The 15,442-nt window shown below is 43.5% G+C and overlaps 1 protein-coding gene across 1 annotated transcript in view; it reads right to left on the reverse strand.

Annotated features, from left to right (window-relative positions):
• The window catches only part of CAST (calpastatin), a 60,219-nt gene that overhangs the window by 23,449 nt on the left and 21,328 nt on the right, over window positions 1–15,442 (reverse strand). Inside the window, exons 4-5 of the mRNA XM_053474750.1 lie at window positions 6,482–6,526; window positions 5,855–5,905 (exon numbers count right to left, since the gene is read on the reverse strand). Of these exons, the coding sequence (XP_053330725.1) occupies window positions 5,855–5,905; window positions 6,482–6,526 (96 nt within the window). The remainder of the gene's footprint in view (window positions 1–5,854; window positions 5,906–6,481; window positions 6,527–15,442) is intronic.

Here is a 15,442-nt window from a genome sequence, read left to right on the forward strand (position 1 = left end):
GCTTTGGTGGACGCGGAACTACATCTGCTCCAACAGAAAGGCGCTATAGAACCCGCCGCTGGACCTCCACACTTTGTCAGCAACATTTTCCTGGTCCGCAAGAAGTCGGGAGAGTTTCGTCCGGTAATCAACCTCAGACAACTCAATGCCTTCGTCGCTTACAGACACTTCAAAATGGAAGGTACTCATCTCCTCAGGGACCTCCTTCTCGAAGGCGACTGGCTTACTCGTTTAGACCTCAAGGATGCCTACCTGACGGTCCCAGTCCACCATCTGCACCGGCGTTTTCTCCAGTTCTTCTGGAACCAGACTCTGTGGCAGTTCACCTGCCTGCCCTTTGGTCTCAGCTCCGCCCCCTGGTGTTTCACCAAGCTGATGAAGCCCGTTATGGCCTTCTTCCGCTCCCAGGGGATCCGTTCCATCATTTACCTGGACGATATTCTGATTTTTTCCCAGGACCAGTCCCGTGTGCTCCAGCAGACCGCGTTCGTCACCTCGTGGCTCCAGGACTTGGGCTTTGTCATCAACATCGAAAAGTCAGCCCTCACCCCGTCCCAGGTCATCCAGTTCCTGGGGTTCGAGATAGACTCCGTGTCTGCCGTCCTCAAACTCCCGTTGTCCAAGATTACCGCAATCAAGAAGGAAATCCGCAGGGTCTTACGCTTCAGGTCGATTCCCCTACGCATCTTGGCCCGCATAGTGGGCCTGTTGTCTGCATCCATACAAGCGATCTTTCCGGCGCCCCTCCATTACAGAGCGCTCCAGAGGTTGAAGGCAGAGTATCTTCGCAGGCTACCTTCATACGACCAGACAGTTACCCTCTCCGCAGAGGTGAGGCTAGAGCTCATGTGGTGGTTACGTCAATGGAGGCTTGGAATGGTCGAGCCATTTTCGGCGCCCTCCCGGACCTGGTCTTGGAGTCAGATGCCAGTACCTTCGGTTGGGGGGCGTCAGGACCGTCGGGGGCGACGGGGGGACGTTGGTCCCCGGAGGAGAGACAATTACATATCAATTGTCTGGAACTGATCGCTGGCTCGTTCGCCATCAAGAGCTTGGCTGCGGGCCGTTCCAACTGCTGTCTGCTCCTGCGGATGGACAATATTTCAGCCGTTCAATACATCAATCGGCTGGGGGGCACACGCTCTCGCCTGCTCACGGACCTCACCAAAGAGCTTTACGACTTCTGCCTCGCCAACCGCATCACCCTGAAGGCGGAATATCTACCAGGCTCCGACAACACGGTGGCAGATTGGTTCTCTCGACATTGGAGGGATGTCGGCGACTGGAAATTGGACAGCGCAGTTTTCCAGCTCCTGGATGCCAGGAGGGGTCCGTTCTCGATAGACTTGTTCGCCTCCAGGTTGAACACACAACTGGAAAATTTCTTCAGCTGGCTTCCAGACCCGGAGTGCTTGGCAGTGGACGCTTTCCTGCAGGTTTGGCCTCCCTCAGGGGCTTATGCCTTTCCCCCGTTTGCGCTGATCCCTCGGACGCTTCACATGATCCGACTGCTGCGGGTGTCGGTGTTGCTGATCACCCCTCTGTGGCCGGCTCAGCCTTGGTTCCCAGCCCTCTTGGAACTGTGTGCGGACACTCCTCTTCTGCTGCCTGCGGTACCCCATCTGCTCCTGGACCCGTCAGGGCAGTTTCACCCCCTCATTTTACAACAGCGTCTTCCTTTGATGGCTTGGAGCCTTTCCGGCGATCCTGCGATTTGCGCCGCCTTTCGGAGCATGCTCACGGTTTACTCCGGGACGCCCTTGCCCCAGGGACCAGACGGGCTTACACCTATGCTTGGAAATCCTGGGTGTCTTGGTGTATGGGACGGCAGGCTGATCCATTCTCAGCCCCTGTAACCGAGGTTTTGAATTTTTTGTCCCATCTTTTTTCCCAGGGCAAATCTTATCGTACCTTGAATGTTTTCCGCTCTGCTATCTCGGCCTTTCACGCCCCTGTGGAGGGATCGCCTCTCGGCCGGCATCCGCTGGTTTGTCGCCTGCTACGTGGGGCTCGTCTTTCTCGGGCTCCGGCTCCCAGGTATTCCTTTCTCTGGGATGTACAGAGGGTTCTCGATTTCTTGCTATCCTGGCCGGATAACCCATTGCTTTCGCTCAAACAATTGTCAGCTAAACTCGCCGTGTTGCTCGCTCTGGTCTCTTTTCGTCGTGTGGCGGATATTAGGGCCTTCGACGCTGGAGCCATCTCTTTCTCGCCGGAGGGGGTGGAATTCCGGGTAGCTAGGCGCACCAAGTCTTTCACCTCCTTGGTCTCTTATCCTTATTTTCCGTCGCAACCCCTCTTATGTGTGGCTCGCTGTGTCCAGCAGTATCTTTCGGTTACTGCGTCCCATCGTTCGGGGGGTTCTCAACTCCTCATATCGTACGTTGCCCCATTTCGGCCTGTTTCGGCTCCCACTATCGCCAGATGGGTCCGTTGGCTTTTGGGTCTGGCTGGGATTGACCCTAGTTTTGGGGCTCATTCGGTTAGGGGCGCGGCTGCTTCAGGTGCTGTCTCTTTGGGCGCCTCTTTTTCGGATGTCCTTAGGGCGGCTGACTGGTCTCGTGCATCTACTTTCCGCACCTTTTATTTTCGACCGGTCTCGCATGCCGCGTCTGTCTTGGTGGAGCGTTAAAAATGCAAATTATGAAGCCTCCTGTCTTGTTGTAAAATTAGAGATTATATTAGCCTTGGTGAAGGTATAATCTAAATTTTATTAAAGACAGGAGGCGAATAATTTCCCTCCTCTCCCTTCCCTTATGGTTGTGGGTTATTTTCTTTTAGTGCGTTGATCTTTCTGTTTCTTATGATGTCTGCATTTATTGTGCTTGATGTTTAATTCCATTACTCTGATCGCAGTTGCTGTTACAGTTCTCCTTCTCTTTCTTTTTCAGTTTAACTGCACGTTCCGGGCTGCCCTCCTGTGTTTTCAGCGGTGGCTCTCTGGTTCCAGTGTGGACGTCGCATTGCTGTCCAGTTTCTGACTGTGTTTGGATTCCCTTGTTTGTGTTTGCCGCACCAAAGAAGAGGATGGAGTGTCATTGTCACTTGGTTTTATGGTTTATGTTACATTTTGATTGGTTGTATTTTTCTATGTTTATTTCTTTGCTGCTATTGGTGGAAGAGTAAAGAAGGTTTATGCAAATTATTCGCCTCCTGTCTTTAATAAAATTTAGATTATACCTTCACCAAGGCTAATATAATCTCTAATTTTACGCTATATTAAACCTACATTTTATATTAATCTAACTCCAGTTTTTTAGCCCGGTACTTTAATTAGCGCTATCGCCAATTTGCTTCTATCTTATAGCAGGTAAAATCTTGTGCAATTCCTTACAAGTAAAAATAAGAGATGCGGCACCAAACTTCAGCAGCCTGCTCATAACGGGGGGGTGAATTTACCGAACCTATTAGACTATGCTCTGGCCTCTAACTACCGCTTTGTGGCGGATTGGCTGCGTGGTAGGTCTAGGTTCACCAATGTGACCCTGGAGCAGCAACTCTTTCCTACCATTTCTTTGGCCTCTCTCCTGCATCAGCCTAGAACTACTTTGCCTCCCGATGTGGTCGCCAATCCGTTGTTGTATCATACAATAAAGGCCTGGGAGCGTGTTCGACGTCGCCTGGGCTTGGAGGTCCATTATTCCCGGTTCTTGCCCCTGGTTTGCAACCCGCAGTTCCAACACGGGAGGGAGGATGTTGTCTTTAGGAGACTCGCCCGGGTGGGGGGTCGTGCAGTGGGTGACTTCCTTGACCCACGAGAGGGTAAACTGTTGTCGTTCTCACGGTTCCAAGCTAAATTCCCTACCGTTCGAATTCATCCTATTCACTACCTCCAGCTCCGTAACTATGTTAATGCACTACTTCCCCACCTCTCTGGGGCTAACTCCAACCACCCCTTAGACCAGATCACGATATTATCATCTGCCCCAATGCTCACAATGTCTACAATTTATAATCTGCTTCGGCCACTTATCGATTGGGAAACCCATACGGCGGGTATTGCCTCCTGGAAAACTGATTTTCCGAATCTGTGTCCAAAACAGGTTCTCCAGGCGTACTCCCGCAATTCCAAACTTTTGGTGTCTAGGGATTATGGTGAAATGTTCTTTAAAATCCTGCATAAAGCGTATGTTACCCCCAAACTCCGGTTCTTAATAGGGTTATCTGATCATTCCCGATGTCTGAAATGCCGCTCACCTGAGGCGGATCTTCTTCACGGCTTGTGGTCCTGCAGTTCTATTGTCCCGTTTTGGAATGCCCTACAGTTGTACATCACAGATACTCTGGGCATTCGTTTTGTGATTTCTGTTGAATGGGCAATTTTTGGTATATTCCCTGATCATGTTCCTCCCTCTGCGGCAAGGGCTAGATCTCTCTTGCTCACTATCTCGGCAGTGGCCAAACGTGCAATATTCTCCCAATGGATTGCTCCTCAGCCACCTTTATTACCTATGGTCCTGTCGCGACTACGCCTTTTGTTTCAGATGGATTGGCTTGAAGCCGTTCTCCATAAGGAAAGCAAGGTTAAATTTCTGTTTAACCGTTGGTCCCCATTTATCGCAACGCTGGATAGTAATACCAGGTTGTCGTTATACCAAACGTTTAATACCACAGAATGGTACTGTCTTCAGGTCCTGAGAGGTACTCGCCCTGTCCCGGGTTTTTGATCTTACTGATGGGCGGGGTGGATGCATTTTGTGACCCGAGGTTTTGCGTCGGTGGGGGTAATGACATCTTTGTGAAGGGGAAAATTTTGTACCTTACGTTTGCCTTCATGGTTGTCCTCTACTTAACCTTACTTTTGGTCTCTCAGATCATTGTTTGTACTGTATGTTATCCTGGAACTGTACATCGCTTGTCTCTGTAAATGTCAAGTTTTGTCAACATGTCATAATGTCTGGATGTAAACTTATTCTCATGTTTTATGCTTTGTCTTCTCCGTGGAATAAAGAAGTTTAAAAAAAAAAAAAAGAGATGCGGCACCGGTGCGGGGAATTCTCTCTGACAGTCGGGGAAGGTCTGCGAGATGGACGCAGCCAACCCCCGCTACTACCCACACCTCCTTCCGGCTGCAGTGTAAGTTGTCTACGCGAATCGCGTAGACATCTACACGCTGCCCCGGCTGCATGACAGGGTAGTCAGAAGCACCGGTAAGTTTTGGGGGGGGGTGTTAAATCGGGGGCATAAAGCATTTCTGGAGGCAGAGTGTTCTATGAAATGCCTTTTAACCCCCTTAATGCCACTCTGCCTCCAGAAATGCCTTTTTAACTCTCTATACGCCACTCTGCATCCTGAAATGCCTTAAACCTCACTATATGCCACTCTGCCCCATAATATGCCTTTTAACCCCCTTAATGCCAGAGTGGCATATAGGGGTATAAGGCATTTCTGGAGGCAGAGTGGCACATAGGGGGTCAAAAGGCATATCATGGGGCACAGTGGAATATAGGGTTAAAAGGCATATCATGGGGCACAGGGTCGTCTTATAATCGAGCAAATACGGTACTTTTTTTAAGGCGCTTGGACAGTGCATGAGGGCTTTTCATCTTCCTTTCATCTTCCCATACGTATTTCAAGGAACACTAAAATAGGGAGTTTCACAAAACTAAAAGCAGGAATTATCTGGAGTGGAGGCTGCACGATGGATGTCATTTTCTGTATGCAGCCAATAAATAGGGGGCCAGATGGTTCCCTTACCAGGGGACATCAATAAAAATGTTTACTCGGAGGCATCGTGTTTTTAGTGTAGTCCTGCGGTATGAATTTTCTGTAAGTTTCCCCTGCTCTTGACTCAATTCACAGTTTGGAAGCAACCACCAGAGTGTAGTTTCTGAAATAAATTCTTTATTCTCACCTTTGTGGACTGTACGGTTTTGGCGGGTTCAGTCTTTGGAATTTGTTTAGCCTAAAAGAGATAAAATGGTGTTTTGAATGTGCTGGGAAATAGATAAATAAATGGAAAACATAGAAGGATGCTTCAGTAAGAGAAAGAAGTATACACATGACAGCCAAAGTAGGACACACGGGGGTATAGTTAAAGGGGGCAAGAGGCAGAAATTTGAGTTTCCATCCATTTTATAATCTGTTGACACCCAAACGCTCCTATTTAACATGTGAAAGCACAAACCTGACTCCCTTCTACCGTTCAGTGGGACAGTCAAGGGGGATCCTCTTATCTCCTCAACTAGTCCATTGTGACTACTGTCAATACAGGTTTTTGGTAAGAAAACGTCCAAAAACTGGGACTGTCTTGTGAAAAAAAAAGACAGTTGGGAGGTATGTACATGTATGGTAATGAGACTTTGACCACTGTAGGCCAATCCCGAGGTGTGATTTACTCATCGACCTGCTCTAAAGTAAGGAATTCGGGCCAGAAGAAATAAGGTACTGGTAGGAAGACCCAATTGTTCCAGCACCATAAGCACATGGTTCTGCAACGAAGTCAAAATAAAGAAGCTGCGTAAACAACGGGCTGCTTTACCTTTGGGTCTGCTGGTTTCATTGTTCTTTCTTGTGAAGGTTGCAGCTATAGGAAAAGAACAAACGTAACAGTTAAAATCTGTACGTATATAGTAAATTACCAGTTTATTATATGTAGTATGGTATTACTAACAGTATATTGCAGTCCAGGCAAATTTAACCAGGAGCTCCCCGAAACAAAACAAAAAGAAAGAATTCTAAAAGAACATGATTTCTTAAAAAAAAATAACCACACTTAGCAGGGGCGTACCTAGAGTATTTGGCACCCGGGGCGGATCCTGTAAGTGGCACCCCCCCCCCAAAAATGTAAAGACATCTACAAAATTATGTTGGCAAGAATATTTATTGCACCAATTTGTAAACTGTATGTCAACTGTAAACAACAAGAAATCTGAAAAAATAAATTAATAACTTATAAGTAAAATAAATATGTTTAAATAACATTTACTGAACATATAATAGTGCTTTCTTTAATAACCCCCCCAAAAAAACAACAAACACAACAAGTTTCTAAGAAGACCTAACAAATGAGTGACAAACATTACAAATTAAGTACTGGCTAAGCAGCTAAAGACACTATAAACTAAAAAAAATTCTGATATTATAATCAGGAGTCACCATAACATTGTTCTCTTTTCATTTAAGCATTTGCATATATAGTGGTGTTGCCATGTCTACTCATGATTATATATACCATATGAACCAGACACTGACTGTGGTATAGCATGACACCTATCACTATATACTGAGCCAGGCAGTGACGGTGGTACAGCATAATGCCTTTCACTCTATACTGAGACAGACATTGATGGTGGTGCAGCTTAAGTAATTTCATTATATATTGAGGCAAACATTACAGTGAAACAGCATAACTCCTATCACTATACACTGAGCCAGATACTACAGTGGAACAGCATAACACCTATCACTATAACTGAGCCAGATATTGATGGTGGTACAGCATAACCGCTATCTTTATATACTGAGCTAGACACTTATAGTAGTACAACATAACTATCATAATACACTGAGGCAGACATTGACAGTTGTGCAGCACAACTGCTATCATTATATACTGAGACACGCGCTGACAGTAGTACAACATAACCGTTTCCATTATATACTGAGGCACGCGCTGACGGTGGTACAACATAACTGTTATTATATACGGAGGCCCACATTGCTGGTGATACAGGATAACACCTATCACTTTATACTGAGCACACATTGACGGTGGGGCAGCGTAATCCATATCACTATACATTGAGCCTGACATTTACAATAATGCAGCATAACCCATATCACTATATACAAAGCCATTGATGTGGTGTAGGCCTACCACTTCAGTGTCTGGCTTAATATATAGTGGTAGGGGTTATGCTGCATTATTGTAAATGTCTAGATCGATGTATAGTGATAGGGATTATGCTGTACTGCCCTCAACTGCAGATCAGGGGAAGACTGTGAGAGTCAGTACAGCCTTCCCTTCTTCTGACTGCACCGTGACATTGGGAGGTCCTCTCCCCGTAATCATCCCCAAAGTCCATTTGTCCCCTACGTCACTAAACCACAACTCTCTTTTAATTACTCCCTGTAGTTCAGGTATAGATCAAATAAACAACACATGGAAACAGCACGTGCAACTGAATAAGACATAAATATCCTGTATTTACAGGTATACATAAATAATGTATGGAAACACAGCATTGCAGGTATAAATCAACAGAACACACAAACCCAGCATTGCAGGTATAGATCAACTGGAAATCACTCAGCACTGAAGGTATAGATCAAATAAACAACACATGGAAACAGCACCCCAGGTATTGATCAACTGAATAAGACCTACAAATCCTGTATTTGCTGGTAAACATAAATAATGTATAGAAACATAGCATAGCAGATATAGACCAACACATTAACACACAAACCCAGCTTTGCAGGTATTGATCAATTGGAATTCACATAAAAACTCAGCATTAAAGTTATAGATAAAACACCCTAAATTACAGGCATAGATCACAGATTGCACACCCCAAAGCCAGCGTCCACATTGCCCACATAGAACCTGACCAGCACCCTGCGGTGGGGGTGCAAGGCCTCTGTCTCCCAGCTCTGCCACTGTACGGAACAGTATAGAGTGATGGGAGTTATGATGTACTTTAGAGCATAATTATAATGAAAAAGACATTGGAAATGGTACATCATAACACCCATCACTCTCACACATTTACCAATCAACACTTACCAATCCACAGATTCCACACATACCAATCCACAGATTCCACACATACCACACATAACAATCCACAGATTCCACACATACCAATCCACAGATTCCACACATTCCACACATACTAATCCACACATATACCAATCCACACATATACCAATCCACAGATTCCACACATTCCACACATACCAATCCACACATATACCAATCCACACATATACCAATCCACACACATACCAATCCACACACATACCAATCCACACACATACCAATCCACACACATACCAATCCACACATATACCAATCCACACATATACCAATCCACAGATTCCACACATCCCAATCCACAGATTCCACACATCCCAATCCACTCTCACTGTCACTCAGTCTTAATGAATGATTTCCTACCTTCTTTTCTACTTCTTTTCTTCTTACAGCAGTCTTTTCTTTTTACAGCAGTCTTCCTCTTCGCTCCTCTTCTTCTGTCTTCTTCCGGGTCAGAGGGCACTGTGGGCGCGCGCGGCTTCAGCGCCGCCGGGGTTTGTTGTCAGATCCCAGCGGCACTGAAGCCGCGCCCACAGTGCCCTCTGCACAGCAGCAGTTGCCGCGCGGATCGCAAGGGAGCAGTATCGGAGGTCTTTAACAGACCTCCGGCTCCCTTGAGTGATTTTAAGCCGGCTTAAAATCACTCAAGGGAGCCGGAGGTCTGTTAAAGACCTCCGATACTGCTCTCTTGCGAGCCTGCTCCTCCAGCGGCGGACATTACTGTCCGTCTCTGGAGGGGTGCCGGGTGCTGGCAAGTTGGCACCCCCCTGATGAGCGGCACCCGGTGCGGACCGCCCCCCCCGCCCCCCGCTAGGTACGCTACTGACACTTAGAAAATAATTCCATATTTCATCACGTTTATTTTAAATGATAGATGTAAACGTTGGCAAACTTTGTAGAATTTCAACAACGTTCCATGTTAAGGGTATATCTGTTGCAGATTGAACACACATATAGTATTGTAGGAAGAACAGATTTCCCTTTACTGGACTGCCTACAGATAACATGTGTAGTATATATATATATATATATATATATATTGCCAATCCACAAAGGATTTTATTAGCACATACAGGATCTATGTATATATTATATATTAACACACAATATAATTTAATATTTATATTATTACACTGCACTAGGAAACTAAGGGGTTAAACTACTGTATTTACCACATTCCAAAACAGACATGGTTGACAGGGATTCCTTACACTTTAGAGGATCAAATCGAAAACAGTAAAGCACAGCCGCCATCTGTATTACCCGTTAACACTTTGCGTCCCACAGAAGCGACCTTTAACATGTTGCTTTGACTGCAGCATAATTTCAGTGTTGAAAGAAACAGAAGAATGGGCTGAGCCGCCGCTACGCTGATTATTTTGCACGGTTTGTGACATATCTTGATACAAAATATTACATGGTTGCCTGACAACTGGCACAATAGCTCCCTGACTCATTGCTTGAGCATTGCATGGGAGCAGATCCAACTGTTTAGCGACACACCCTTGCCTGACACAATCACTCGGCCCATCTGGTTCCATGAACAGGTTAAATATACTAAACCGCTCCGCAAAACACAGCCCGCTCTGCCCTGTGACATGCATGTGCAAACCTGGTGTAGTGGGCCAGCCGTTTCTGCTGACTGTGGAAGTGCTGCGTGCGCAGGCATTCCCTCTTCTTGTGATTACGAGGGCTTTTATCCTTCCACCTTAATTTGACATTATGACTCCTTATTAGTCATCCCATTCTGCTTCAACAGCCCTACCTTACACAGAAGGTGTGTACACCCGCAGACACACAACGAGCCCCGTCCGCAGTCTATTTAATACATATGTCTATATGTTTCCAATGCTCTGTTTTCTTTTTTAAATCCCGAAATATATGTGTAATGCAATTATATGACATCACCAAGTTTTTTGGTATAAGGTGTGTGCTTTTGGTGCAATTAGTTTTTAGGTTGTATCAATCTTTTAAATCATTCATATATTTTTCTATAAATAATGCCACTTAAAATGTATTATTTGTATAGTACTGTATAGCAACCTTATACTGACTGCATTTTTTTTTTTTTTTTTACAGATTGCATGTATTATGTGAAATACAAAAACAAAAAAATTGAGTAGTCCTTGTCTGTAACACATTATATGGTTAAAAATGTGTTTTGGCCAAATGAACAAATGTACTGTAACTATGCCATGACATATGTCTGACCTTTGTTTGCTTGTGTAAGATCATAATCAGTAATAACTTGAATTCTTCAAGGTCACTGATCTGCCACGTTTTCCAAATTCTACATGTTACAGAAATTTGCACTAAATAAACTCATGAAATAGTATTTACAGACTAATATACACATTCATGGGAACGTCCAAGGGCTGATGGCCCAGAGCTCCCCACTGCGCCACCCTTTAAGGGACATGAGGGTGTGTGATTATGATGGAGTATGGCTAGTGCCCAGTAAGGATACGGTGACATAAGGAGGCTGGACACCTGGACTAATCAAAAGACACATTGGGATCAACTTAAGGAAAGGCATATATATCTCGCTCAAGAAATGGTTAACGGCTCCATGCTGTGCATCTGAGTCATGAGATTTCCCTAGCCTTTAACCTTCTATGCTAAATAACTGAAAAATAAAACTGGCAGGAAAAGACATGCCACAAGCTTTATCTGTGCTAAAAGCTGCAAATGTCCCTCTTTAAAGGAGAAACTTCACAGATTTGAACATAATTTTAAACTAATTTATTGAAATTGCTTATAGCTTTTTGCTTGCCAATTGGTGTCATTGTTTCCACATCAAGGAAGAACAGTGGCAGCCTGTGGCAGAACCAGCATAGCCTTCCCTTCTCCAACCCCAATCTTACAAAAGCTGCTCGAACCAATCAAACAGCAGAGAGAGGAGGAATAACACTGCAGATCATGATAAAATGGAAGCTACGATCCTTATCCCAATGGTAAACATATAGTGTGACTTGTTATAAGGCTCGTATCACTTATTTTATTCTCTAAACACAATGACATAGATTTATTTAAATTGTAAAACTGTACGATTTAGGATTTGAGAAAAGTGACATATTAAAGTCTGACCCTCAACATAATAATCGTATAAAGAAAATTCATTGTTGACTTTATCGAACGTGAAATCAATTTAAGGGACGAAAAGGTATTAAGTCATCTTGCCAGAACTAACAGCAAATATTGATAACAAGCATTATATGATAACATATCTATAGAATTAACCTTAGAATGTCTACCTTTATCAAGTTCTTAACATTTTCTCTATATGCTGGAATCAAGGACTGTGCACTTCAAGCATGCAATAAAAACATTTTGCTCAGGCTTTGGGTTATGGTTTATCTTGCCTTAATAATTAATATTTGCTAAATATAACAAATTGTGTTGACATGTAAATAAACTTTTGTATCAATTTATTTTGGTACTTGACAATACGTGAACACCCAGGAGCAGACAACTGTGCTACAAGTGTTCTTTTCTTAGTCTCATTCTATCTGATAGGAAGCTGACTGCTCCTTGGGCATTGTTGCATTATATCGGTCAATGAGGAGCCAGCAGCGCCTGCTGTCAGAGTACCGTCTTCTCTCAGCAAAAACTTTTGAGTATCTAACCGGCAATGGACTAGATCTTCAAGCAGATAATGTACCTATTAAAGCACCTCATAAATCCAATTCATTGAAACGACTTAAGTCATATACTTTTTGTGTGTCAAGCAAATTACTATTTGTGCCCATTCAGCCAAAAGAGCATTTGTGAGGTCAAGGACTGATGATGATGGATTAGAAGGCCTGGCTCACAATACGCATTCCAAGTAATCCCAAAGGTGTTCAGTGGGGTTGACGTCAGGGCTCTGTGTAGGCTACTTGAGTTCCTCCACACTCAACTCATCCATTAAAATCTACGCACCTTGCTTTGTTAACAGGAGCACATTCATGATAAAACAGGAAAGGGCCTTCCCCAAACTGGTGTCATGTTGGAAGCATACAACTGTCTAAAACGTCTTTATATGCTGTAGCATTAACATTACCCTTTACCGGAACTAGGTGACCAAAACCCTGAAAAAGCTCTCCACCAAGCTTTACAGCAGGCACTTGGTAGTGTTCTCCTGGCACGCACCAAACCAAGATTTCTCTATCAAACTAGATTTCAGACTATCAAATGTAGGATTTGGAAAATGTTGCAAATAAACATTAAATGTGCTTCACAACGAATAACAATGGCAGTCCTTTATATGAGTATATGTAGAATTAGTTCTTTGACAACAATTGTCTTTAAAGCCAATGGACACATTCTGAGACAGATCATCTGAATGATGAATGAATATACTAATGCCTTAGAGCAATTCTGTCAAAAAGAAAAATTTACTAATGGCCTAAAAATGGATGTGAGTGACAAAAAATCTCATGATTTTCTGTTGTAAACACTTTTTTTTAAGCCTAGACAAACTGGAAACAATAATACAATTTTAAAGACATTTAGATTTAAAAACTGTATGTATTCTAAATCTAAAAAACATTTCATTGCAATGTTGCAGACATTTATATTTTTACCAAATTTACATTTAAAAACTTTTATTAGTTTTTTGTTACATGAAATGTGGTGAGTTCAGCTTATGCAAAACTGAGGGATCATTGTGTATAATGGTTGTACTGGAAATTCCAGGTTCTTCCATCATGCCTTAGCGGCCTTCTGAGATACTGGCCTTGCTCCAACTCTGTGTCTTAAGGAGGAGAGGCTGGCCAAATATGTGAAATTCAGGAAAGATAAGGTACTGAAGTGGACACTTGTTGGCCTAATTCGAGTCTGGAATATGAAATAAGTCGTTACCAGACAGTGGGTGTCACTTCATATAAACCAAAAGGGGTTTGGGTTTTTTTTTTCTTCACAAGACCCAAGTCGTTTCATTAGAGTCCCAATAGGGATTAATTACCAGGTTTCCTTCCTGAATACAGAAAGTGGCATCCACAAGGCCGGATATTTGGAAAGGTCAGGCTGGCACACGCTTTGGTTCACAAAAAGAACTTTATAAGGTTTCTGAACAGCCTAGAATCCTCTTTTTTCGTACAATTAAACGTGTATATACTGAATGCTCATGTTCAGAAAACAGTATTTAATATGAGGCCCTAGTATGATGGCATCTGCCAGCACAGCTTTACATAAAAATAAAGAGCAGTAACACTGTATGATTTAATGTCATTTTTAAAGCTTTTGTTATTTCATTTAACTGCACAGGATTATTGTTTTATTGCTCATTCTCCAAATGTCATAAAATAACCATTATGTACATTTCATGCTAAGGTCATGTTCAATAACAAAACATATATATCTGAAACACAAGGTCACATCCCTTTCACTAAGAGGCCCATTTAATCACACTCAGCTCTTTGTGTTTCTACATCAGAACTGTGATGATATTTACTTTGGATTTTCTGTGAATTTACGGTAGTTTGAGGTACTTGGGGGGGGGGGTTATCACCTGCCAAAGTGATACTGACACTTGAGCATAGCCATAATTTCCATGGGGCAAAAAAGGCAGCTGTCTGAAGCTTCTGAAGGTAAGAGGGTGCACTTGAGCCACACGGTGTAATGTCCCTACGCTTCTAGATGCAGATCGGAAGTCAGTGAGGACCCAGTTTCCAAGAGCCTTAGGACATTTTACATCAGAGGTGCCAACTCATCGAGTCATTGTGTTTCTTTGCTTCTCACTAGAGGTTTCTCCATCCCCCATAACCATCTTCTGTATGTCTAACAAGCTTAAATAATAGCCACAGGCAGTTTATTTTTAGTTGTTTTCCTCAGGGTTGTGGCTACACACCTTTATTTGAAACAGAAAAACACCCAAACACTCCAAGATCGTCTGCATTAACCATTTGATTAGCGACACTGCACTATCACTAGGTCAAAGGATGTAGACCCAGTGCATGGCCGTGCTTATCACTTTCCCCTTTCAATAAGTCAGAACACAAAAGTTACTGACATAGTCAGGGATCTGTACTTGGACGCTTTCTCTTTAATCTTTTTATTAGTGATATTGCAGAAGGTCTTGATGGAAAGGTATGTCTTTTTGCTGACGATACAAAAATTTGCAACAGGGTTGATGTTCCTGGAGGAAGAAGCCAAATGGCAGATGATTTGGGTAAACTGGAAAAATGATCAGAGCTCTGGCAGCCGGCATAAATGCAAAGTAAAGAATCTGGGGCATAAAAAACCCAAGGGCAGAGTATAGAATATTTGATACTGTCCTAACCTCAACATGCGAGGAAGGGATTTAGGGGTAATTATGTCTGGGGATTTAAAGGTAGGCAGACAATGTAGTAGAGCAGCGGGTAATGCTAGCAGAATGCTTGGTTGTATAGGGAGAGGTATTAGCAGTAGGTAGAGGGAAGAGCTCATGCCGCTGTACAGATCACTGGTGAGACCTCACTTGGAGTATTGTGTACAGTACTGGAGACCGGATCTCCAGAAGGATATAGAAATGTTGGAGAAAGTTCAGAGGAGGGCTACTAAAATGGTTCATGGATTACAGGATAAACCTTACCAGGACAGGTTAAAGGATCTTAACCTATATAGCCTGGAAGAAAGACGTGAAATACTTAAAGGGAATCAACAAGGTAAAGGAAGATAGTTTATTTAAAATGGGAAATACTACCACAACGCGAGGACATAGTC

Source organism: Spea bombifrons, chromosome 1 (genome assembly GCF_027358695.1).
Source record: "Spea bombifrons isolate aSpeBom1 chromosome 1, aSpeBom1.2.pri, whole genome shotgun sequence".
Classification (NCBI taxonomy): Eukaryota; Metazoa; Chordata; class Amphibia; order Anura; family Pelobatidae; genus Spea; species Spea bombifrons.